This window comes from Piliocolobus tephrosceles, chromosome 3 (genome assembly GCF_002776525.5).
Source record: "Piliocolobus tephrosceles isolate RC106 chromosome 3, ASM277652v3, whole genome shotgun sequence".
Classification (NCBI taxonomy): Eukaryota; Metazoa; Chordata; class Mammalia; order Primates; family Cercopithecidae; genus Piliocolobus; species Piliocolobus tephrosceles.
In genome coordinates, this window is record NC_045436.1 from 6,087,059 (window position 1) to 6,112,617 (window position 25,559).

The window sequence follows — 25,559 nt, forward strand, 5'->3', positions numbered from 1 at the left end:
TCTGTAAGTGTAAAAAAGGGTATGTAAGAATACTGGGACAATAAAATAATATAAGAATTTGTTTCCTTATATAACTGAATGCTTTTACTTAGCATTCATTCATAATGCTTTAGCTGGAGAAGATTCAGTCCTGTGGGGTGAATCCACATGGCATGAAAAAATGAGGAGATGAGATTTCTATTTGGTTATCACATATTTGTTCAACAATCTCTGATCACTAATGCTGCATGCACATAACCGCCCTGAAAATTACCATCACTGCTATTTATCCACTCTACCATTAAATAATGCAACCCATGTCTAACTTTTAAACTGAGTTGGGACACTTCGGGTGCTTTTTCTGAATTTTAAGGCCAAGTGAGGAGGCTTCAGAAGGGTATCTGCTGGGACTGCATGGACCCTCCCCATTAAAAGGTGAGCTTCACTTGTCTACTTGCTGTCCTTTCCTTAAAAGCGCTCCCTCTCTCATTACAACACCAACATGGAAATCACAGCTTGGAATTCTTCACAGTTATTATTTCAGAGTATCAACTGGGGGGCTTTTTATATTCTGGGTGGAAATGTAACATGGGCCATGAAAGAAATGACTGAATTTGAACAAAAATAATGAATCTCCAAGTAATGTGAAGACATTTTGAAAAACGTGAAGAGCCATGCTCTGTAAAACCTCTTCATTCATCAAACAAGCTCAAAATAAAAGATACAGACAGACAAGCATATCTGAAAGAGAACATGTTTATTTACATCACTATTTCCTTTTTACAATTCCTCCACCTTTCAAATAATAAAATTTTCCAGGAAATCAAGTAGTTTTAAATTACTAAGATATTTTAACAAATACAATTTTCGCCCTATGATTTTTATTTACATGAGTTTGCAAGAGTTTTAAATAGTTCTTTTGAAACTGCACAATATAACCAAAAGGTCTGACTCAGACCCTGCATCTTTTCCAAAAACTTTTAGTCTATGAAATTATGTTTATAATCAAATCCTTGCAGTTTGGATCTTTTCAGATGAGGATTTTATTAACACCTCTAAAATATGAACCTGCTTCATAAATGATCCATATTTTGGCTGCAAGCTGAACCTATTTGACATTTTTTTATACTAAGCAAAGGTATTTTTGATACCTTAATTAAACTGCTTTGATTAAAACTTTCTGGAAGTTTTCCCTATCAGTCATACAACTCCCTATGTTGTGTATGTATTCTGAGTACACACTGAATTTCTGAGAATAGATTATTTCCGGTCTGGCCAGTTCTGAAAGAGACACATAGGGGATTCGGAAATTTATGGCACAGGCATTGGTGCATCTACTCTCTTTGTCCAGTCATACTTGGGATGCTGAATTTTCCTGATATTATATATGCAAATCACTTACTTTTGACAGAATTTACCATTCATCAAATGACTTTCAACAATAACAATGGTCTGACATCCTTTCATGTCATACTGAGATTTCAAATATTTATTAGAGAAACTGTAAGACAGATTTTCCTAATATTTTCAAAGTATGGTTCCTCTGAATAGTTGGTATAACATCCATTAAAAAATAGAAAAGATTAACTTTTTACCATGATCAAAGCTAGAGTTCACAGTGGAACACCTGTATAGCTCTGCCCAACGTCTCTGTAACAACAGCCAAGGGCCCGTCTTCATCATCATGCAGCAGCAATAGAGGTATCATCCATGAGTCGACCCTGTGGCTTTAAAGTGGGAAAACAAAGTGGGTTTACAAAGTGACAATATAACAAAAGCTTTATTAACTGGAAGGATTTTGAAATTCTTGAAACTGCTTCACAAAAACAGAATAAACGAGTGTAAGCATCAAAATAAAAATGGTTATGTGGTGATTCTCCTCCTCTCACCCCACCTCTTTCTTTCTTCACTTGCACCTGGGGATGGCCACGGCACAGGCTGGGAGCCGCCCTCTCCCGCAGCCATCACCAGCAGACTCTGCACTTCCACCCGCTGAATCCTCTTTGGTCAGTACTTCTCTCTCAGCCCTGCGTTCCGGCAGCCACTGCCAGGCCATCTCCCACTGACGGCATGTGGAATGGAACCTTGTTTATCATTCCTGCTTAACTGATAGTTTTATTCTCTCTCTCTTGCTCAGGGCCCTCCTATGTCTCAAGGTTTAAGCAGGCCCAGAGCCTGAGCTGACAGGTAAGTCCCTTTTGGGGACTCAAGGTTGCCTAATATCCTGTTTGAGAAGAAGTTTCTGCAGTGAACTCCAACGCATGCTGCGAGGATAAAAGCAGGAGATAAAAACAAAAACTGCCCTCTCTCTAAGATCACTGATTGAAAGAATTTAAAACATCACATCAGAAAAGTCAAGACTAAGAATGAATAAAAGGTATCATAACTGTTTTCAGCTGTAACGTTTCTGGCAGGTTAACAACATCCCAGAGGGATATCTAGCAGCTGAAAGAATAAAATTCTTACAAATAGTTTTATTTTATTTTACAGATATACAATAGCAGACGTTTGTGGGGAAAGCATGAGAAAGATGATCGGGAAATGAAACAGAAGAGTGTTCACAATCAGAAGTGATTTGCTTTCAGCAGAAAGACTCGGAGGAATTCCTGAGGCAGTGAAGACAGCACTCCTCTTTCAGTTTGTTGCTGCTGTGGTTGCTCAGATGTATATAGGGGTGTGTGTGTGTGTGTGTGTGTGTACATACATACATAAACACAGTTCAGTATAGCTTTCAGACATTCACGGCAGGAACGGAGCGAGCGAAATAGGTTCCCAATCCTTGATTCTTGACTATTTTTTTAGTACTGATGGAAGCTGCTCAATTTTAGAAACAAAATCATGGCTCAAGCTAGTGAAATCCCTGCCAAATGTAGCTTTTACAAGCAGGAGCAAAACATGAGTGCATCATACAATTAGAAAACCAAAGTCTTTCATTCAAAGGAAGAAAAGTATGGATTCAACCTTGCCTAGGACGTCACTGTCCGCTATGGCAGCCACTAGATACATTTAGCTATTGAGCACTTGAAGAGCAGCAGTGTAACCAAGTACATTTAATTTCAGCTGATCTCAGTAGCCACATGTGGCTAGCAGCGATACTGGACAGCACAGCTCTGAAGTTTAATACAGGTGCACTGGGGCCTAAAGTTTCAGTCAGTGATTGTCTGATAAGTGGGAAAGGGTAATCCTCAGCCACTGTCCTTAGTGTGACAAGTAAAACAAAATTGCAGACATTTATGGCATACAACATGATGTTCTGAAATGTGTACACTATATATACACTGTGGAATGGCATTTTTTTTTTTTTTTTTTTTTTGAGACAAGAGTCTCACTCTGTTGCCCAGGCTGGAGTGCAATGGCACAGTCTCGGCTCACTGCAACCTCTGTCTTCCAGGTTCAAGCAATTCTCCTGCCTCGGCCTCCCAAGTAGCTGGGATTGCAGGGGCCCGCCGCCACACCCAGCTAATTTTTGTATTTTTAGTAAAGGCAGGGTTTCACCATGTTAACTAGGCTGATCTCGAACTCCTGACCTCAGGTGATCCGCCCGCCTTGGCCTCCCAAAGTGCTGGGATTACAGGCATGAGCCACCTCGCCTGGCCACAATTTTTTAATTATAAGTTTTCCTAACTGATAAAAGAGCTGGCTCTGCAGAGTCCAGTCAACATTTGTGGCAGCAGTTAAGTTGCTAAAAGGTGGTACTTGTACTGAGAAAAGGGATCCCTGCAGTTAAAAAGGGCATGCTAGTTATGTTAAAACTTAAAAATGTTTATCTTCTGGAACCTTTCCTTGTGAATTTAAACACTACCCAGAAGAGGTTTACCTTGAGAGAAAATCCAAAGACTGAACTAGCATTAGTTGGGATTAGGTTTGGGTCTCCTGATCACCAGAGAAAGGAATGAAAGCGATTAATTGATGGAACCAAAAATCTCTCCTTTTCACATCAGAATTCTTTCTGAGCCTCTTTCATTGTCCCTAACATAATCACTTCCAGAAAATTGTGTATCTGGAATCAAAGAGATTTAACAGCAAGACTCCAGGTTTTAAAAATATAATCATTTTTTTAAATGCTCGTGTTTGTAAAGCACCTTCAGTTCTTTGGATGAAAGGTGCTATATTTCCTTGGTGTAAATGAGTAAAAAGATTATAAAAAGAAGAAAAAAATTCTTTCCTTTTCAATATTCGTTACTCTACTATTTCAAACAAGCTATTTCTGTGCAGCTAGAATATGACCAAGTCTACATACATCTAAATGATTCAAACAGTACTTCTAACTTTAAAAATAGCAAACTTCAAAAAGTCAAACAGCTAAAAGGACAAGACAGAGGCCACCTGTTCCCCTCTGTTCCCCCGGCCAGTCATGAGACTCCTCCCCTGCCCTGCAAAGTGACTTCACCATGGGAGTGTGCGGCCAATGGAAGCATCAGACTGAAGGGATCTGGTGAAAATATTCAAAAAGTCACTGTTTAAACATAAGGAGATCCAAAATTATGAGATTTTTCTTTTGCAATGTATTTGTTTATTTTGAGACAGAGTCTTGCTCTGTCGCCCAGGCTGGAGTGCAATGGCGCAATCTCCACTCACTGCAAGCTCCACCTCCTGGGTTCAAGCAATTCTCCTGCCTCAGCCTCCTGCGTAGCTGGGACTACAGGCATGTGCCACCACGTCGGCTAATTTTCTGTATTTTTAGTAGAGACGGGGTTTCACAGTGTTAACCAGGATGGTCTCGGTCTCCTGACCTCGTGATCCGCCCGCCTCGGCCTCCCAAAGTGCTGGGATTACAGGTATGAGCTACCACACCCAGCCTCTTTTACAATTTAAAAGTATGGTGTGGAATAGGAACTTGGGAGGGTTTTTTTATACAGATAGAAAAAACTCTGTATAAAACTCTGGAAATATAAAAGCTGGCAGAGTATGGAGAATATATTAACAGATAATTTACCAAATCCTGGATTATATGAACAAGGAATGGTCCCCCTGAACTTGAATAAGACAGACACAAAAAAGGAAGTAGTGAGCAATATAAACTGTCATTCCAAATGAGGGTAGAAACTTAAAAGAGGGCGCACAGCAGTGACATATCTTCATGTATATTTATATTCATGTATATGTATGTTAGAGGGACACCAGAAGCATGTGAAGGATGGCTCTTATTTAGGTATCAGGGAGTGACAATCAGAGGTGGACTCTGAGCTAAATGAACCACTCATCCCTCCAATCCACTCTCTTACACACTGCCCATCCTACGTATGCTTTTACTGTAGGAACCTGGAAATTGTGTAATTAAAAAAAAAAAAACAACATTAAATCAGAGTATACTTTCTGAGAGACGGTCATTTTCAGAAGAGTGCTAAATCCAATATTACACAGTTACAGGGAATTAGGAAAGTTTAAGAATATTTAAAGTCAATTCATTTTGACGAAAGACTAGTTACAAACAAATTACAATTTTAAAGCATACTTTACTAAGCCAAAGAGAAAATATGCTTAAGGATATTATAAAGATAAATCATTATTTACCTAAGGAAATACAAATCTTTGAAATTAGATTCTATAAAAAGTAACTTTCTAAAATGAATAGCAATACTGCCAAATACATAGAATAAAAGGCAAAACTATCACTGCTGGTCTCAAAATACTGTTCAGTGAAGTGTACACGAAAAAGAAGTCAGTTTGTTTTTAAGACTTTGAATTTAAAAAGCAGAAAATGTCTAAGCTTTACCTTGACAAAAATACTGGTAGGAATAAAACGCCTGAGAAGCTGATTTGTGAAGTTAGGAAATCTAAGCAAGTTGATGTTGAGAGACGGCAGCTGCTGGTATCCAGCCATCAGAGGATAGAAATTATATAGCATTTCCTGCTCCGTGCCGGGGAGGATACGTAATCGAATCTGCATCATAAAAAGTCACACAGAAAGATAATCAAATACACATATGTGCAATATCTATATGTTGTTATCCTCAATTATTTACAAAAGATTGGATAACCAAATCCTTCTAGTGGAATATTCACTCTCTCCTAGTCCACCTTCCAAACAGATTCCAAAGTGTAGGGCTGAATTAGTATGAGTTGAGGACACGGCAGACAGGAAATGTGTAAGAAGTACATGCATGATTTCTGTTTCTACCAAGACCTGCAACGGTAACTTACACCTCCTAAAGAATGAGAACACTAGGCAGGTGAATATTTTCTTCTTAGCCCAGGTAGATTTTATGTTCACAATATGTTAAGGGATAATTTGTAGAAGTGTCTACTTGTAGACATTATGCCAATATAAGACAAATTAGTTCTTTCTAATCTACTTAGTGGTTTCTGTTTTCTTTTAAGGATTTTACCTTTGTGTTAAGTAACTACAAGAGGAAAAAAAGATGTTTTGAAAATCCTCGACAATACTTTAAGAAAGTACCCAAACTGGTAAGATTTTAGCATCTTTATATTTCCTACTATTTATAAAAGTGAACACCTGGAAAAAATCAAGACACTCAAGAAAAAAGCTTACTCATTCGTAAATGTTATAGCTGGTATATTTAATGCTGTATATTATAAATATAAAACAGTACCTGAACATACAGCATATTTCATATAAACTTCTATTTTGCATTTAACAACAAGCACAGCACTCAGAATAGGCAGAGCAGCTCATTAGTCAGGGTAGACACTTCCAGGTGTTAAGACACATTTGTTTTCTAATTGTGCCCTTGTTCATTACAAAGTATTTCCTGACTTTGGAGGGGCATCTCTGCTATCCCTCTGACAGTGGGGACTGGACTCTCACTGACACATAGTTCTGCCTGGGTGTTTTGTTTGCTCATTTAAAAACCCAATGAACTTTTCCAACTCTGATTTGACTGAATGAATAAAAAAGTCTAGGTAATTTAAAGTATAGAAACAAAATTGTATCTAAACACACCAAAGGTTAAGTATAGTCTATGCAAAATCAAAATTTCTACGAAACTTCACTGATAGAAAAATGGACTGTTAGTACAGTGAAGTCTTCAGGCCTCACACTGACACACACACACACACACACTCATCAGTAACAAGGGGACTCTTTAAGTTTTTCAGGAATTATAACATATTATAATACAGTCCAAGGATTTGTAGACTTTTGTTTTATAAGAACCCACACGTCTGATCTCAATGATGTCACAAGGGTAACCCACCTTTATAGGTAGCTGTACTTCAGGTGCTTAAAAATTCACTATGACCAAAACAACAGGGGCCACAGTCAGCTTTACTCAGTTCATTCATAAAAACTAAAGGTACAGCTCTCCGTCTCCTGGCCGCAGTTTTGTGTCAACATAAACAACACAGGATATGACCTGTACCTGTTTGAGACCTGAGAACATGAAGGCATCACTGGGCTCCACAGAAATTTCCACATCTTGAACGAAGTCGGTCTTATTCTGTAGGTGATACTTGACAGGTAAGGACTCTCTGACACGCCCAAATGACGGCAGATCTACAGAGAAAGACGACACATTTCTCTTGGTTTCAAAAATAGCTCACCACTTATGGCTTCGGTTTGTAAATGAATCTCATTCTACGGACACAGTATCATTTAAATGAATGGTGTTACTGTACTCTCGCCAGGTAAGACAATTCTTTGATCCGACAGCAGCAGTAGGACTAGGATAAAACAGGCTAAGGAAGTAAGTGTCCTTCTAACAATGACTGGCCCAGACAGGGTCCTGGCTATCAGGAACCGAATTATATTTTAGGGATCATTTTTTAAATCCATAAAAGATTTCCCAAAATACCAATCATGGTTCCTAAACTAGAATAAGCAAAAGCTGTGTTTTAGTGAAGTTGTAAGTAATACTTCATTCATTCATTTGTGGATACACTGTTGTTTGGTGTGTGTGTGTGTGTGTGTGTGTGTTCTGGCAGTTCTGCCATTTTATTTTTCCTAGGATACAAAAATATGGAATGCTTCCTGAATCTGAGTGTCATCCTTGCACGGGGCCATGCTAATCGCCGCACCACTCCCATTCTAACATATATGCTATTGGTGAGCACTACACCCAGGTTTTATAAATTAGAGACATCAGGATAAGCAAACAGTTGATAAAGGGAAGTTTCTCTTGATAAAGTATTCCGGTGAAGAAAGAATGATGGGCAGACACTACCTGCCTCCTAGTGGAGCACACACCATTCACTACGAAGCATTCCTGCCAGACACTACCTGCCTCCTAGTGGAGCACACACCATTCACTACGAAGCATTCCTGCCAAAACCTTGACCCTGAATCTGATCAAGCCTACAGACAGACAGGCTGCCAATTCACAGGGACAGAGAAACATCGAAAAATAACACCATGTAATCTGCAAAATCCAGGCTGTGGGAAACTCTATAGGACAAATGACTTAGTTTCTTCAGCAAAGAAGACATGGGGGCAGGGAGAAGAAGGACAAAGTGGTAGAGAAAGTGGTGCTGGGCCGGGCGCGGTGGCTCAAGCCTGTAATCCCAGCACTTTGGGAGGCCGAGACGGGCGGATCACGAGGTCAGGAGATCGAGACCCTCCTGGCTAACACGGTGAAACCCCGTCTCTACTAAAAATACAAAAAATTAGCCGGGCGAGGTGGTGGGCGCCTGTGGTCCCAGCCACTCGGGAGGCTGAGGCAGGAGAATGGCGTGAACCCAGGAGGCAGAGGTTGCGGTGAGCTGAGATCCGGCCACTGCACTCCAGCCTGGGCGACAGAGCGAGACTCCGTCTCAAAAAAAAAAAAAAAAAAACCACGCCAAAGAAAGTGGTGCTGGAAGAGGTGATGGAGGGGTTAATGGTGGGGGGAGAGGAGAAAGGGCCTGGGGGAGGGAGAGATAGTCAGCTTACCAGCCTACATATAGGTTATAGACGTATAGTATAAGACGTATCCATCAATTAGTGTATAAACCTCAAAATAAACTGAAAAACCATCCAGAGTTAACTAGGAAAATTTCAACATTGGAATTGGATGACATTAAGACATTACTGCTAATTTTTAAAGTCGTGATAATGGTACTGTCATTATATATTTTAAAATAGCCATTATTTTTCAATCAGGCATATGAAAGTATTTATGGCTTGAAATGGTATCTGGGATTAGTTTCAAAATAACAGGGGTAGGAGGAGTGTGTAGAAGTAGAGATGAAACAAGACTGGCCATAACCTACTTTTACAAATGTTGAAAAACTTTCACAATAGAATGTTAAAATAACTAAACTCTAAGAAGTTAAAATAACTATTGTTATTGGGTCCTTCTTATCAAGTAAAATTTGAATTCCGCTACCTGCATTCACATGGAGAGGGATATTTTCCACAATCACATGTGGCAGAGTGATGACAGTTCTGATGACAGGGATGTTCTCCATTGCTGAGGTCCTGTGGCAGAAGAGGTCATCTTTTTAAACTCACATTTTATGAAAAAAGCTCATCAAAAACAGGAAACGTGTATTCACCAACTAGTTTCAAAGGAACTATGCTACTTATCCATTTCCCAAAACATTATTATTATTATTATTATTATTATTATTATTATTATTATTATTATTTTGAGACGGAGTCTCTGTCACCCAGGCTGGAGTGCAGTGGCGCGATGTGATCTCGGCTCACTGCAAGCTCTGCCTCCCGGGTTCACGCCATTCTCCTGTCTCAGCCTCCCGAGTAGCTGGGACTACAGGTGCCTGCCACCACACACAGCTAATTTCTTTTTCTTTTGTGTTTATAGTAGAGACGGTGTTTCACCGTGTTAGCCAGGATGGTCTCGATCTCCTGACCTTGTGATCCGCCCGCCTCAGCCTCCCAAAGTGCTGGGATTACAGGCGTGAACCACCACTCCTGGCCTTTTTTTTTTTTGAGACAGTCTCGCTCTCTCACCCAGGCTGGAGTGCAATGGCGCAATCTTGGCTCACTGCAACCTCTGCCTCCTGGGCTCAAGTGATTCTCCTGCCTCAGCCTTCTGAGTAACTGGGATTACAGGAGCATGCCACCACACCCAGCTAATTTTTGTATTTTTAGCAGAGATGAGGTTTTGCCATGTTGGCCAGGCTGGTCTCAAACTCCTGACCTCAGGTGATCCACCTGCCTCAGCCTCCCAAAGTGCTGGGATTACAGGCATGAGCCACCGCACCTGTCCTCTCAAAACATTATTAATGGAAATAGTTTTGTGAAGTTAAGAACTTTTAAAATCACACTTCTGAATATTTCCAATTAACAAACTGTTATAACCCAGGGCTGCTGTGTGTTACCAGCGGGGGATAAGTCAGGAGGTGTGTGAGACTGTCAGTCATGATGCACACCATTTAATACAGTGTTTTGGTAGCAAGGCTTTCTCAATTCAGGAACAATTCAGTGATTTACGTTACGACATAAATTCCTTAACTCACTGAGGATGGTTTATAGGCGGGCCCCAGACCACTCTGTTGTAACTCACTACAAGTATATGGTAGAAACTGCAGAACTAAAAGTATTTTACTATCAACAAACATAGTGGTGCTCCAATATTTATGGAGCTGAAGTAATATCATGAAACTGTTAAATATTTTCCCTGTGATACAGTTAAAGTGGGAACTACAGGGGTGGTGCCAGGGAAATCCCTTGTGAGTCTAAGGGTGGAGCAGCTGACATGATGTGCCAACTATCACAGAGCAAAAGCAACAGGCAAAGCAGCTAAGCCTTCATCAATAAGAAATGAATGTATCTCTGTGGTAATACTGTAGTATGATGGAATAATTTAGCAGTGCCTTTAAAATGCTGTTTTGACACCTACAAACAAATAAAACTAAACATCAATATGGTAAATTCAGGAATGGGGAAAAGACAAGTTTATTTACTTCTTAATAAAATTACCTATTTCTCCATTCTTAAAAAGTTTCTGCTTTGGTTTCTAACATGGTAAATATTTATGCATATAACTCACATAAATAAGCTGTTTAGGGTTCTCAATGATTTTTCAAAGTGTAAAGGTGTCTTGAGACCAAAAAGTTTGAGAACTGCTGCCCTACAGTTGTCTTTTTATTTTCTGCCTTTGTCAGGTTTAGGTATGGGTGCTCTTCACAAACAAACCCAGGGAATTTTCCTTCTTGTTCTATGCTTTGCATATAATGTATAACGTGAAAACAATAAATCATACCATGTAATTACATATACTAAACATATATTCTTTGAAAGTAATTTCATGAATTTCCTTCAGTTACTGTTTTTATAGGTTAAAAAATTTTCCTTTAGTCAATTTTGATCATTTATAACTTTTTCACAACAGCCATTACATTCAGATCTTCCTACTCAGTATTCCGAGTTGTATAAACATTCCTTTAAAACTAATATCTTCTGCCAGGTGCGGTGGCTCACACCTGTAATCTCAGCACTTTGGGAGGCTGAGGCAGGTGGATCACAAGGTCAGGAGATCGGGACCATCCTGGCTAACACAGTGAAACCCCATCTCCACTAAAACTATGAAAAATTAGCCAGGTGTGGTAGTGGGCCCTTGTAGTCCCAGCTACTAGGGAGGCTGAGGCAGGAGAATAGCATGAACCCGGGAAGCAGGGCTTGCAGTAAGCAGAGATTGCTCCCACTGCACTCCAGCCTGGGTGACAGAGTGACACCTCGTCTCACAAAAAACAAAAACACAAAGAACTACTGGCCGGGCGCGGTGGCTCACGCCTGTAACCCCAGCACTTAGGGAGGCCGAGGCAGGCGGATCACGAGGTCAGGAGATCGAGACCATCCTGGCTAACACAGTGAAACCCTGTCTCTACTAAAAATACAAAAAATTAGCCAGGCGTGGTGGCGGGCGCCTGTAGTCCCAGCTACACAGGAGGCTGGGGCAGGAGAATGGCGTGAACCCAGGAGGCGGAGCTTGCAGTGAGCCCAGATCACGCCACTGCACTCCAGCCTGGGTGACAGAGCAAGACTCTGTCTCAAAAAAAAAAAAAAAAAAAAAAAAAAAAAACTAGTATCTTCTGACTCCTTTCTCATTTTATTCTGTTTAAAAATTTCTGAAAATAAGCCACACCAAGAGGATACACATGGATATCATGTATCTACTTCCCAGTCTAAGAAAGAAATTACAATGATACAACTGAATCTTCCTGCAGAGCTGCTTGTATCCCCCGACCCCAAAGGTAACCACTATCCTGAACTGGGTATTTACCATTCCTATGTATTTTATACTTTTCCAAATTATGTATCTAGTCCTAAGAAATATATAGCATGTTTTTCAACGTCATATAAATGCAATTTATTCATATTTTCATCAGTAGCTTGCTTTGTTCACTTTACCTTAAGATGGTGACGGTGTAGCTCTGGTTCATTCATGTCATTGATATATAGTATTCCACTGTACGAATGTGCCACAATTTATTCTCTTTTCTGTTGATGGGCATTTACCTTTTGTTTTTGGTTTTTTCCCCCCATTTTTTTCCTATTACAATCAATGCTGCTATGAACTTTTTAAAACAGGGTCTCGCTCTGTTGCCCAGGCTAGAGTGCAGTGGCACAATCTCAGCTCATTGAAACCTCCACTTTTTGGGCTCAAGTCATCCTCCCAACCTCAGCCTCCTGAGTAGCTGGGACTACAGGTGTGCATCAACATGCCCAGCTAATTTTTGTATTTTTTGTAGAGACAGGGTTTCGCCACGTTGCCCAGGCTGGTCTCGAACTCCTGAGCTCCAGCGATCCTCCCACCTAGGTCTATGAAAGTGCTGGGATTACAGGTGTGAGCCACTGTGCCCAGCCCATGCACATTCTTATACATACACCCTTTGTGTACAGATTTAGTTTGGCTAAAATTTCAATAGCATATAAGTCACAAATTGTGACAAGCACAAATTCAGGTTTAATTATCTTTTTCAGCTTTGTGTTCATATCCACATGACTTCTGCTCTTCAGAATGACAGAAACTCTCAAATATTAAGTGACAAAGATGAAAAAGAAAGGCATCAGAATAACAAAGACATTGAAGAAAAGACAGGATTGACATAATTTTTACCTTTTCCAAGAGATAATATAATGCCCGGTTGCTACTCCACCTTCAACATTTCCAAGAGACGGGCATCGAAGACAAAAGCATTCACTAGCACTCTCTCCAGTCTGTAAGACAACTACAGGGAAGAGCTTTTTACTCTTTAGGCAACGGTTTCATCTATGAAAGGAGAGTTTCACATCCAAGCAATAGAACAAAGAAAGAACATCTCACCCACTATATATTATTTGTACAGACTTAGAAAGTAGGGCTCAGAGATGTTAAATGACTTTTTCAAGGTCACAAAGTCCACTGTTTTTGCTAATGTATCAATATTCCATCACAATACAATCCAATAAGGCATCTGTGTATCTGCGAGAAAGTCCTAAGGCAACTAATAAATGCAAAAAGCTTTGAGACAGAATCAATATTTTATGGTGATTATTTTTCTTTTTCCAGATTATTTCATGCCTCCAAAGTAAACACTTCGGGGTAGAGAAAAAGAAAATAGAAACTTCAGTTACTCTTAAAGTACTCAAATACAAAAATACTTTACTCTTAAAGTACTAAAAATACAAAAATTAGCCGGGCGCGGTGACGGGCGCCTGTAGTCCCAGCTACTTGGGAGGCTGAGGCAGGAGAATCGTTTGAACCCTGGGCCAGGGGAGCGGGGGCGGGGTGGAGGTTGCAGTAAGTGGAGATCGCGTCATTGCGGTCCAGCCTGGGCAATAAGAGCGAAACTCCATCTCAAAACAACCACCACCACCACCAGTACCACCAAAAACCAATACGTGGTCCTGCAGAAAATTGTGGCTTTCTCTGAGTAAACACATACAGGTTGACCATCCCTAATCTAAAAATCTGAAACCAAAATGCTTCAAAATTTGAAATGTTTTGAGTGCCAACAAGACACGCAAAGGTTATTCCAAAAGGAAATGCATCCAGGTGTGGTGACTCACAATCTCACTTAGGGAGGCCAAGGCAGGAGGACTGCTTGAGCTCCAGGAGTTTGAGACCAGCCTGGGCAACACAGGGAGCCCTCGTCCCTATAAATAATTTTAAAAGTAGCCAGGTGTGGTGGTGTGCACCTGTGGTCCCAGCTACTTGGGAGGCTGAGGTGGGAGAATAGCTTGAGCCCAGGAGTCCAAGGCTACAGTGAGCCATGATCCTGCCACTGCACTCCAGCTCACTGACAGAATGAGACCCTGGCTCCAAAATGAAAATAAATTTTTTTTTAAAAGAGGAAATGTTCATTTCAGATTTCAGATTTTTAGATTAGGGATGCTCACCCACTAAGTATAATGCAAATATTCCAAATATAATGCAAATATTCCAAAATCTGAAAAATCCAAAATCTGAAACACTTTTGCTACCAAGAATTTCAGGTAAGAGATACTCAGCCTGTATTACTAATAGCACTCATACCACCTCAATATTGCCTCACATGGCTATTCACCTCTGTGCAAGAATGCTTTCCTCCTGCCAATTTTATAGTAAATTCCCTGATGACAAGATAAGCACACATTCAAACCAAGTCTTCTCCACCTTTCAGCTCTTCAGAGCCTGCAATGTCTCACCTTTAAATGCAAGCAGGCAATAGTACTCATTTAATAGCAATATTAGCAATCTGTGAGTGAAACTCCAAAGTAATAACAACAACAAAGTTTCTAAACATTAGGTTATTTTGAAGGTTTTCTAATGAAGAAGGTTGTGACAGATGAATGGAGATCTGACTGTGGACAGATAACAGCAGTAAAAGGGAAAAAAGCTGGATCAACCTTTGCTTTAATTATTTTTAAATAATGTTAAAGACTTGGAAATGATATTGTAGCCCAGTAAATAAAATACATATCAATTGGAGCCTCTAGAGATCGCCTTTTAAAAAACCTGGGCCATTCATATTAAACTCTACCAAAGTTCTCCTTAATTCTAAGAAGTGAAACAAAATGATCACAATGTTTATGAACAATTAACATTAGGGTCAATTTGTGAGAAAGAAATGCTACACTGCTGGTTTTGAAGACAGGGGAAGGAGCCACATGCGGAGGAGTGCAGGTGGCCTCTAGAAGCTGGAGAAGGCAAAGAAACAGATTTTCCCTGAGAGCCTCCAGAAGGAACACAACCACGCTGACACCTTGTTTTTTGGACTTCTAACCTGTAGAACTTTAATACAGTTGAATCTGTGTCATTTTAAGCCACTAACTTTGTGGTCATTTGTTACAGCAGCAGTAAGAAACTAATATACTGGAAGTTCAAGCCAGAGATTTAGTAAACACTTATTAGCTAAGTACTGTGATGCTGGCGATATGAAGATGAGTAAGACACAGCTCAGGTTCTAAGGGAACACACAGTCTAGTAAGGGAGACATATTTACAAATAAGTAATTGCAATATAAAGTGTTACAACGTAGGTATGTACAAAATACCATGGGAGTAAAGAAGGAAGAGTACTTAGCCCTGCTTGGGAGGAACAAGAAGTTCAAGTTTACATGAGCCCTGAAGAGCTCATGAATCTCTCAGATTCAAGCCAGAGTTCAACAGCTTGAAAAAGATGAAGGTTTTGGACAAAAGTTCCAAATATATGTTCAAAAGCAGCTGGGGGCAATGTTGGACGAATGCCCTAAGTTTGTCTTGGTTGAAAACTGGGAGAGAACAAAGGGCAATAGACAGCCTCGGGTAGAGGCAGCTGGGAAGGTCAGCCAGAGCCTGACCAGGTGAGGTCCAGTGTGTCACAAACTCTAGTGGCAATATGAAAGGCAGGCTACGGAAGAGAATGACTGCCAAGGAAGAAAACAGTTAAGGACCTACTTCTATAGACCAGGTGAGAGAAATGGTGAGGATGGCACTGAGAATGGAGACGAAAAGCTGGATTCAAAAAATGTATGGATGTGGGTGTGAAGGATGGATGTGTGCGTGAAGGAGTGTAGTTTTTTCCTGCAGTTTTCAGCTTGGATCAAGTGTACGTACAACAACCCCTCCAATCGGACAAGGGAATGCAGGCAGCCTAAGGTCGTGTGGAAGCTGAAGACTTGCAGACAAAGAACAAGAGAACCAACGTCAGGATACTGGAAATGACCAACACTGAATGAAAAGGAATCAGCAAGAATGGACAAATAACCAGCTTTTGTTGAGCTGTTAGAAAATAAGCACTGAGTCAAGATATTTCATATTTTCTCATATATATTACTTAGTTATTTCACATACATCATCCTCTTTGACTCTAAGAAGCGACGAAAGGAACCATCCAAGTTCACAAAAGAGCAAGTGGTAGGGCTGAGAACCGAATCCAGTTCAGTCTGACCCTAAAGCTCATTACTCCCAATTAGCACAATAAGGAAAAAGGGAAGGAGACAGAATAAAGTAGGACAGAGACAATGATTTCCAAACACACAAGAGAAAACCAGGTTTCAAGGAGAGACGGAAAAAAACTCATGAAGACACTGTGAAAGCAAAAGATATTATTAGTACTTTCTGAAACCAGAAAGGTGTTGTCCTGGGTTTCAATCAGTCTTACAAATTGTTTTACTTGGGTGACTCAGAAAATTTATCTCCTACTTTTCTATATTTTCCAAAGTTTCTTTAATAAATACCTTTTCTCATTTCAAGTTATGAAAAACAGTAAACATTGAGAGTCAATGAGAAAAAAATATTTTAAAAATTTAAAAATGAAAAAAGAACTCTTTTGGTGAAGTGCATTTTCAAAGTATAACTTCCTTAGAGTAGGAAAAAAATCTGACCTTTTAAAATCAGGTATACTCGGGCCGGGCGCGGTGGCTCAAGCCTGTAATCTCAGCACTTTGGGAGGCCGAGACGGGCGGATCACAAGGTCAGGAGATCGAGACCATCCTGGCTAACCTGGTGAAATCCCGTCTCTACTAAAAAAAAAAAAAAAAACTAGCCGGGTGAGGTGGCGGGCGCCTGTGGTCCCAGCTATTTGGGAGGCTGAGGCAGGAGAATGGCGTAAACCCGGGAGGCGGAGCTTGCAGTGAGCTGAGATCCGGCCACTGCACTCCAGCCTGGGCGACAGAGCGAGACTCCGTCTCAAAAAAAAAATAAAATAAAATAAAATAAAATCAGGTATACTCAAGCAAATGGTATTATAAATGACACTAATTCCACCCTAATTCCATATGCATTTGCTTTCACGAGTGCAGGTCTCAAGTTCCCTCACTTAGAAAAAGCTAATTAACTCTTCCATTGCAAGATTACACACACACACACACACACACACGCATGTACACATGCTGCTCCTGCTCTTTTAAGCGGGAATGAACCAAAGACTCACCATTGTCCACTTGAGACTCTAGCTGGTCCACTGTGGTCATGGATGGAGCAAGCTGGAGCTCACTGGAAACAATAGTGAGGGCCCAGGGTGAGGCACTTAAGAGGTCCGTCATCAACAGAAAGGGGATGTCAGCATAAACCCTTTCCAGGTGCTCAAACTGTCACAAATGAAGATAAAAGGTCTGTCGGGAATTACATTAATCCATTGTATCATTTCAGTCCATTTCTATAACCTAAATGATTTCTAGTTTGCCTCACAGAAACATACCTTGGTAGAAACAAATTTAACCGCAACATCAAATGGAAAGACTGTTTCGATTGTTACAGTTTCATCCTGCAAGAAAATGTAAAGGGCACATTCAATGGATTTTCTAAATCTTTCTGTATAAAGTTTTAAAAAACACAGTCTATCACTGATCAATAAATAATCCCAAATTATACATACTAAGAAGTAAAGGCCTTTCTTTTAGATAACATTTGTAAACATTTGTGTCGAAAGAACTGAGTACTTTTTTTTTTTTTTTTGGAGACAGGGTCTCACTCTGGCAGGATGGAATACAGTGGCACCATCACAGATCACTGCAGCGTCAAACACGTGGGCTCAAGTGATCCTCCTGAGTAGCTGGGAATACAGGCACACACCACCATGCCCGGTTACCATATTTTATTTGTTTAGAGATGGGGTCTTGCTATGTTGCTCAGACTAGTCTTGAACTCCTGACCTCAAGTGATCCTCTTGCCTCAGAACCCCAAAGTGCTGGTATTAAAGGAGTGAACCACAGCACCCGGTTAGTGTTTTCTTACACATTATTTATCTCTGGATCTAATGAAGTAGGCAGGGCAGGCATCATCACCATTTTACAGAGGAGGAATCAGATGTTCCAAAAAGCTAGGGTCTTCCTTTTGTCTAAGTTCTTACTATACCTCAACTCAAAATGACTAATAAGATAATAATAATGTAATGTGACAGACACTGCTATCATCACTACACATGTATTATATAATGTTCATAATCACACAAGGAAACAAGTGCTATTATGATTGCCACTTTAAGATGAGGTCACATAGCCGGAAGGTAACAAAGGCATAGAAGCGGAACTGAAACTGGCCATGGAGCCTACACTCTTAACCAACATGCTACATCTCCTTTCTAAAAGAGTCTGTTAGAAAAACAATGAGGGATGGGCATGGTGGCTCACACCTGTAATCCCAGCACTTTGGGAGGCTGAGGTGGGCACATTGCTTGAGATCAGGAGTTTGAGACCAGCCTGAGCAACATGGCACAACCCTGTCTCCACCAAAAATACAAAAAAATTTGCTGAGTGTGGTGGTGCACACCCGTAGTCCCAGTTACTCAGGAGGCCGAGATGGGAGGATTGCTTGAACCCAGGAGGTAGAGTTTGCCGTGAGCCAAGATCGTGCCACTACACTCCAAGCTGGGCAACACAGTGAGACCCCAAGTCAAAATTTTAAAAAAAGAAAATAAAATGGGGTTATTTCATCTTTCAAAACAAATAACACAACCTCTTGGTAAGAAACCTTTAAAAAAGGTCGTACTGGTTAAAAGCTCAGGCTGTAATGCCAGACAGAGCCGAATTCTAATCCTGGCTCAATACATACTTACTAGGTCTGTGACCTTGAACCTAATGATGTGACCTTGGGAAAGTTATACAGGTTATCTGAAATGCTTGGGGCCAGAAGTGTCTCCGATTTTTTGGATTTTGGAATATTTGGATTATACTTAACTGGTTGAGCATTCCAAATCCAAAATGCTCCTGGGAGCATTTCCTTTGAGTGTCATGCTGGCTCTCAGAAAGTTTCAGATTTTGGAAAATCTGAAAATCCAGAAAGTTTTGAATTTTGAATTTTCGGATTTGGGATGCTCAACTCATGCAGTCTCTTTAAGTCCCAGTTTCATAATCCTCAGGTTGTTAGAAAAACCAGATGATGGCCGGGCGCAGTGGCTCACGCCTGTAATCCCAGCACTTTGGGAGGCCGAGGCGGGCGGATCACAAGGTCAGGAGACCGAGACTACGGTGAAACCCCGTCTCTACTAAAAATACAAAAAATTAGCCGGGCGCGGTGGTGGGCGCCTGTAGTCCCAGCTACTCGGGAGGCTGAGGCAGAGAATGGCATGAACCCGGGAGGCGGAGCTTGCAGTGAGCCGAGATCGCGCCACTGCACTCCAGCCTGGGCGACAGAGCGAGACTCTGTCTCAAAAAAAAAAAAAAAAAACCAGATGAGACAATAGATATAATGTGCTGAGATTGGCACCCTTTATCTCCTAAGTTACCATATAGGACTCTATGTATTATACCAGGCTATGAGAAATTTTCAACAGTACATTACATGCCTTCTTCTCTCCCACTTGGAAAATACTAACAATTTTGAGATGGTTTTTTTTCCTAATGACTTGTAAACAGCCCACAGCCCAGACTCTGTGCAGTAACAAAACTACAAATCCCCAAATTGCTAGGCCTTCTGCTCTGCTGGGTTCAGGACCCAATTCCTAAGAGAAAACTAAGACAACATTACTGTCGGGACCAAGAAGATACTAAGTATCATAACGTTCTATTAACGAAAGAGAACATAAACATCATATACAGCACAGTTAAATCTATTTAGAAACATGGCCTGTTCAAAATCTCTAGAAACAGAAAAGAGACAAAAAGAAATACAAAGAGTTAGCAGTTGCCTTTGAGTTGTGAACTGTAACTGTGATCGTTCGCATTTTCACTTTTATGTGCACTTACCAAAAACAATTTTTACCAGTATTTTTTAATAACAGAAAATTTTTTTCAAAGGGAGACCTCCTTTTCTCCAGAACCTTCTATATGTAAATCAACTTACAGATTTTATCTCATGTGTGATTTGCTTGAGATCTCAAATCTGTTGATCCTCTATATGAAAAGCCATATAGGCCACGCACAGTGGCTCATGCCTGTAATCCCAGCACTTTGGGAGGCCAGGGTGGACAGATCACCTGAGGTTGGGAGTTCAAGACCAGCCTGACCTACATGGAGAAACCCCGTTTCTACTAAAAATCCAAAAAATTAGCTGGGCGTGGTGCTGCATGCCTGTAATCCCAGCTACTCGGCAGGCTGAGGCAGGAGAATCGCTTGAACCCGGGTGGTGGAGGTCGCAGTGAGCCGAGATCGTGCCATTGCACTCCAGCCTGGGCAACAACGGCAAAACTCCGTCTCAAAAAAAAAAAAAGCCATATAAGCCAATTTTCTATTTAATGTTTGAGCAGTGAATGCCAGCCTCAAAAAAACTCAACATAAGTGATTTTTTAAAAAGTTTAATTAAAATTTATAACAGACTATAAGCACCCAAGCTGCTTATTTTATAGGTACACTAAAATAACACAGAATGGGACTACTCCACATATGACACTTCATAAAGTAGTTATTAAAAAAATACCTTGTGGCATTTGCAAACAATTTCTTTTTCTTCAGCGGTTGTATTGATCAGGTAAGAAACATATACAAGAAACATTCTCGAACCCACTGTTCCACAGCGAACGTACAACATTTTTTCCAGCTGTAACAAAATAAATGTTGTAATTTAATATTTAATTTTACAGCTATTTCCTCTTGATATATATTCTAGGATAGTGTTCCCACCTTCTAGAGTTTATCTATACCAACCGGCTAAACTCCTTATCACTTTTACAGAACGTTACAACGTAACTGACCAAAGCCACTGTAGAAGAGCCCTCTGATTACACTGCAGCCACAGCGTAAGGGTGGGGGCATCACTACTGCATCTTTTAGAAATTATTACTCTCAACTTCCAAAACATTTTTGTATCTAGTTTGGAAGCAGAAGTTGACTGAGAAGTTACTGCACTAAGTTACAAACAATGGTTATTTTATTAGCCAACTCATTCATGTTAAGCATGTTTTCTAAATTCCCTTGCAGAAAAACTGCTTAAGACATTTTACACATTTAAGTATGTAAAATGTGTATGAAATATTCATTAGTTAAATCACTTTTTCAGTCCTAGAATATGCTGTTAAAATGCTCTGAACTGTTAAAAACTCACTATATATTTAAAACTACAAAGTAATCGATTTCCTCTTCAATCCCAGTTGACCAAGTTTACCTGTTCCCCTGGATGTAAGTCTCCAACAGGAATGTCAGTGAGTAAAGCTGGGTAGGATTCATCGCACAGTTCTGTTCCATGAAGAGTCACGTGAGTTTTCTGAGTTAAATTGGCATCCTGTCCTAAAAGAGTTAATATTGGTTCTTCAAACAAAGAATTCAAACATTATCCCAATAATCAATACTGTGTGAAGAGCACTATGCCATACCTTCTTTTAAACAACAGTCCTAGAGTTGACATCACTGATGCTTACTTAATGTTGGATTAATACTGATCAAACTTACAAAAAGGAATGCTTACCTGGTTTTAAGCCAGCAGTGAGCTTCACATCTCTGATTTGGGTCTTTTCATGGGATTGAACAGTCACCACCAAACAATACATTTCATTAGTCAGAGCGGGGGGCTCGTGTCGCAGATGTACAGAAATGTTTGGAACTCTGGAAATGATCCTTTGAAAAGAAACCTTAGCTAAGTAACTGATTTAAAAAAAAAAAAGCAAATAACTTACTTAAATAAAGCATTTAAAAGAAATAAGAGGCTGGGTGTGGAGGCTCAGGCCTGTAATACCAGCAGTTTTGGAGGCTGAGGCAGGAGGATCATCTGAGCCCAGGAGTTTGAAACAAGCCTGGGCAGCATAGTAAGACCCTGATCTCCAGAAAAAATACAAAAATTAGTCAGGCATGGTGGCACCTGGCTGTGGTCCCAACTACTGGGGAAGGCAAGGGTGGCACCTGCGGTGGGAGGATCGTTTGAGCTCAGGTGGTCAAGGCTATAGTGAGTCATGATCACACCACTGCACTGCAGCCGGGGCAAGAGAGTGACTCTGTCTCCAAAAAAAAAAAAAAAGCTGAAGAAATAAGAGGGTGACCTTTAATACCAGCTTAGCAAAGCAGACTCACATCGTGCTTGCCTGAATTATAATGCTGTCCCAGTGAACTTCATTGTCAGGTAGCTTAGGTCGCCTTTTGAAAGACCGAGCTGCCTGTAAGGCTTCTTGGGAGGAAGCAGCATCTCCTCCTCCTCCCTGCCAATTTAAAACCACACATCTTCCCGTCTCATTGCCCAGAGCAAGATCCACTGAAGTAATCTAAAAAAAAAAAAAGGGTGTCAGAAATGCCATCTCGTATGTGCTTGTCACCATCCCCTCTCACCAAAATTACATCGTCGACGGCTAGACCATGGAGTTCATCTAGAGACCCCCAGTGTGACAGAAGTCAGAACACCTGCTATTAAGGTATTGCTCAGGCTGGGACAGAGACTAACTGCGCTCTGGGTTCCAACTTTAAACAGGTTTCACCTTTAAAACAGAGACAATAACCTGACTTTCTACTGAGAGGCTGGATTGTACAGTAGTGTTATGATTTTAGCATCTGGCATAGTCCCTGATGTAACGAATGCTCAATTAGGGGTTGCTGAATGAAATAAATATTGTGATGGCTATGGATACATTATAACCTAATTTCTGATTCCACAAATATTTTTCCTGAAAATATTTATAGTATTAGCAATAAAATGCTTTATTAATTGAATACATGTTCTATTCAACGAAAACCATTAACCAAAGGACTCAAAATAGGCTTACTCATTATAATTTATGTCTGGTAAGTTTCCTTAGGCATGAAAAAATAAAATATGCAATTAGGGCATTACTCAAAATCATGAAGTTTTTTTTTTTTTTTTTTTTTTGAGACGGAGTCTTGCTCTGCCACCCAGGCTGGAGTGCAGTGGCCGGATCTCAGCTCACTGCAAGCTCCGCCTCCCGGGTTCATGCCATTCTCCTGTCTCAGCCTCCCGAGTAGCTGGGACTACAGGCACCCACCTCGTCGCCCGGCTAGTTTTTTGTACTTTTTAGTAGAGACGGGGTTTCACCGTATTAGCCAGGATGGTCTCAATCTCCTGACCTCGTGATCCGCCCATCTTGGCCTCCCAAAGTGCTGGGATTACAGGCTTGAGCCACCGCGCCCGGCCGTTTTTTTTTTTTTTTTTTAACTAATAAGCAAACAATTCTGGATACTGGTGAATAATAAAATCAACATGTTCACAGAAACTGTTATGGGAACATTGGTAGTACAACTTTATAAACCATTTATCTTAGCCATGGTACCAAGTTTAGATTAGCTAACTAACCATTCCCATTCAAGTCATGAAAAACAAGCACTTAATGGGTGCTTACTGTGTGCTAATCACTATTCAAGCAAGTTACATTAACTAGCTGATTTAATCCTCATGAAATCCTAAGAGATTAGTACTCTTAAGACCCCATTTTACAGATGAATACACTGAGAAGACACAAAGAAGCTAAGTAACTGCCCAGGGCCACAAGCTAGGAAGCTAGAGAGCTGCAATTTAAACCCACACAGTTTGGCTCCAGAGTGTATGCTCAATAAAGATATTACCTAGATCCTATATTTCTAAAAGGCATTTCAATTATCTATACTATATCAATCTTTAAAATATATATGCTCAATGTTCTTTAAGAATATGTACACAGTAATGTTTAAACATCAAAAGATATTCAGTCTGAATAACATAAAAAATATATTTGCTATATTACATAATATACATTGTTTAAAATTCCTTAACTGATTATGTAGTCATTAAAAAACAAGATTGGTTTACGTACTAACAAGAAATAATATCTAGTATACACTATCAAGTGATAAAAGCCAGCTACAGTTTATTACATATATTCTCAATTTTTTAATTGAAAAAAATTTATATCACAAATAGTTCACAGAAAAATGTCTGGAAGGAAACCTCCCAAACTATTATGAATGGTTTCCTTTAGGAAGTCTAGGTAGAAGATTTTCATTTTTTACTTAATAAGCTTTTGTATTATTTAAAATATTCTGATATAAACATACTTTTATTATTAAAAATATTTTTAAACAAATTTCATAACTAACCTCAATTTTCTTTCCCACATCTTCAGTTTTCGCAACAAACTTAAATAACAGTTTTCTTGTTTTACCAGGAACTAGGCACATCTTTCCTTGAGTTAGATTTTCTAAAACTTCATTTGCTTTGGATGCTTCTTCTATTACACAGAACTGGTTGTATTCCTGAAAGAGGTGAAGAGAGGTCATCAAATGTCAGATGTCTGCTAACACTAAATGCCAAGTGCTTTGGAGCTCATTTAGTTTTAACTCCACAAACACTGAAGCATTATGAAGGGTTACTAATAAAAGGAAGTATTTTTATGCCAAATAGAGGCACTTATCCACTCACTACTGCCATAATAAAACAATTCACTACACATGAACTGCTTTTTGAAAGTATTTAGATACCTCTCTCCCAGAGAAACAGTTTGTTCTTTGTTGTGCTGGACACTACTGCTTATCACCTCCTTTTCTTGAAGAGCCTTTTTTTACTTGGCTTCTGTGATGCTATAATCTTTAGGGTTTCTCGTCCCGCTTAGTTACTTCCTGTTTTTCCCACCTGGAGTGCAGTGGCACGATCTTGGCTCACTGCAGCCTCAAACTTTTGGACCCAAGGGATAGTCCCACCTCAGTCTCCAAACTAGGTGGGACCATGGGCATGTACCATCACACTTGACTAATTTTTCTATTTTTTGTAGAGATGGGGTCTCACTATGTTGCCCAGGCTGGTTTCAAACTTCCTGGGCTCAAGAGATCGTCCTGCCTCAGACTCCAAAAGTGTTGGGATTACAGGCGTGAGCCACCAAGCCCAGCCTCCTTCCTTTGCTTTCTTTCAGGTCTTCATTTCTCCCTACGTTCACTTCACTGGAAAATGTATTTGTTTCCACATACACTACACCATTGTTGCTAGTACCTCTCACATACAGTTGTCCTATTCTGTCTTATTTCCTTAATTACAAGCTTATATCCACAACTGTCTAGAGGACATGTCCACTAACACCTGAAACTCAGCATGTCCCAAAGTGAATGTGCATCTGCCTTCCCAGAAGAGAACAATCCTCATAGATGAGTAAAGGAAGACATCATTCATGTTTCTATCTATGGAATCACCATTCTCACCTGTTCAATAAATATCAAGACCTTTCCAAGAGCCATCTTCAATCCCAGCATATAAATTACCTTCATAGAAACTCTTACACAGTTCAAGTTTTATACTTTCCCACTAATTTTCATTTCTATTCCATGCTTATAAAACCTACTCTACTTTTTTTCTTATGGTTTATATTGTGAATTTCTTTTCTTTTAAGACAGAGTCTCACTCCATCGCCCAGGCTAGAAATGCAATGGCACAATTTCAGCTCACTACAACCTCCAAC

General features: G+C 40.1%; 1 protein-coding gene and 1 pseudogene across 1 annotated transcript in view; both read right to left on the reverse strand.

The window, feature by feature from the left end:
* Positions 1 to 721: 721 nt before the first annotated feature.
* Positions 722 to 25,559, reverse strand: part of TRAPPC11 (trafficking protein particle complex 11) — a 55,313-nt gene continuing 30,475 nt past the window's right edge. The window contains exons 19-30 of the mRNA XM_023220943.1: positions 24,211 to 24,366; positions 22,204 to 22,391; positions 21,605 to 21,753; positions 21,305 to 21,426; positions 20,621 to 20,740; positions 17,466 to 17,531; positions 17,199 to 17,355; positions 12,942 to 13,053; positions 9,243 to 9,334; positions 7,302 to 7,435; positions 5,696 to 5,863; positions 722 to 1,706 (exon numbers count right to left, since the gene is read on the reverse strand). Coding sequence (XP_023076711.1) covers positions 1,662 to 1,706; positions 5,696 to 5,863; positions 7,302 to 7,435; positions 9,243 to 9,334; positions 12,942 to 13,053; positions 17,199 to 17,355; positions 17,466 to 17,531; positions 20,621 to 20,740; positions 21,305 to 21,426; positions 21,605 to 21,753; positions 22,204 to 22,391; positions 24,211 to 24,366 — 1,509 coding nt within the window. The 3' untranslated portion in view covers positions 722 to 1,661. The remainder of the gene's footprint in view (positions 1,707 to 5,695; positions 5,864 to 7,301; positions 7,436 to 9,242; positions 9,335 to 12,941; positions 13,054 to 17,198; positions 17,356 to 17,465; positions 17,532 to 20,620; positions 20,741 to 21,304; positions 21,427 to 21,604; positions 21,754 to 22,203; positions 22,392 to 24,210; positions 24,367 to 25,559) is intronic.
* Positions 7,892 to 7,992, reverse strand: LOC111548525 (annotated as a pseudogene).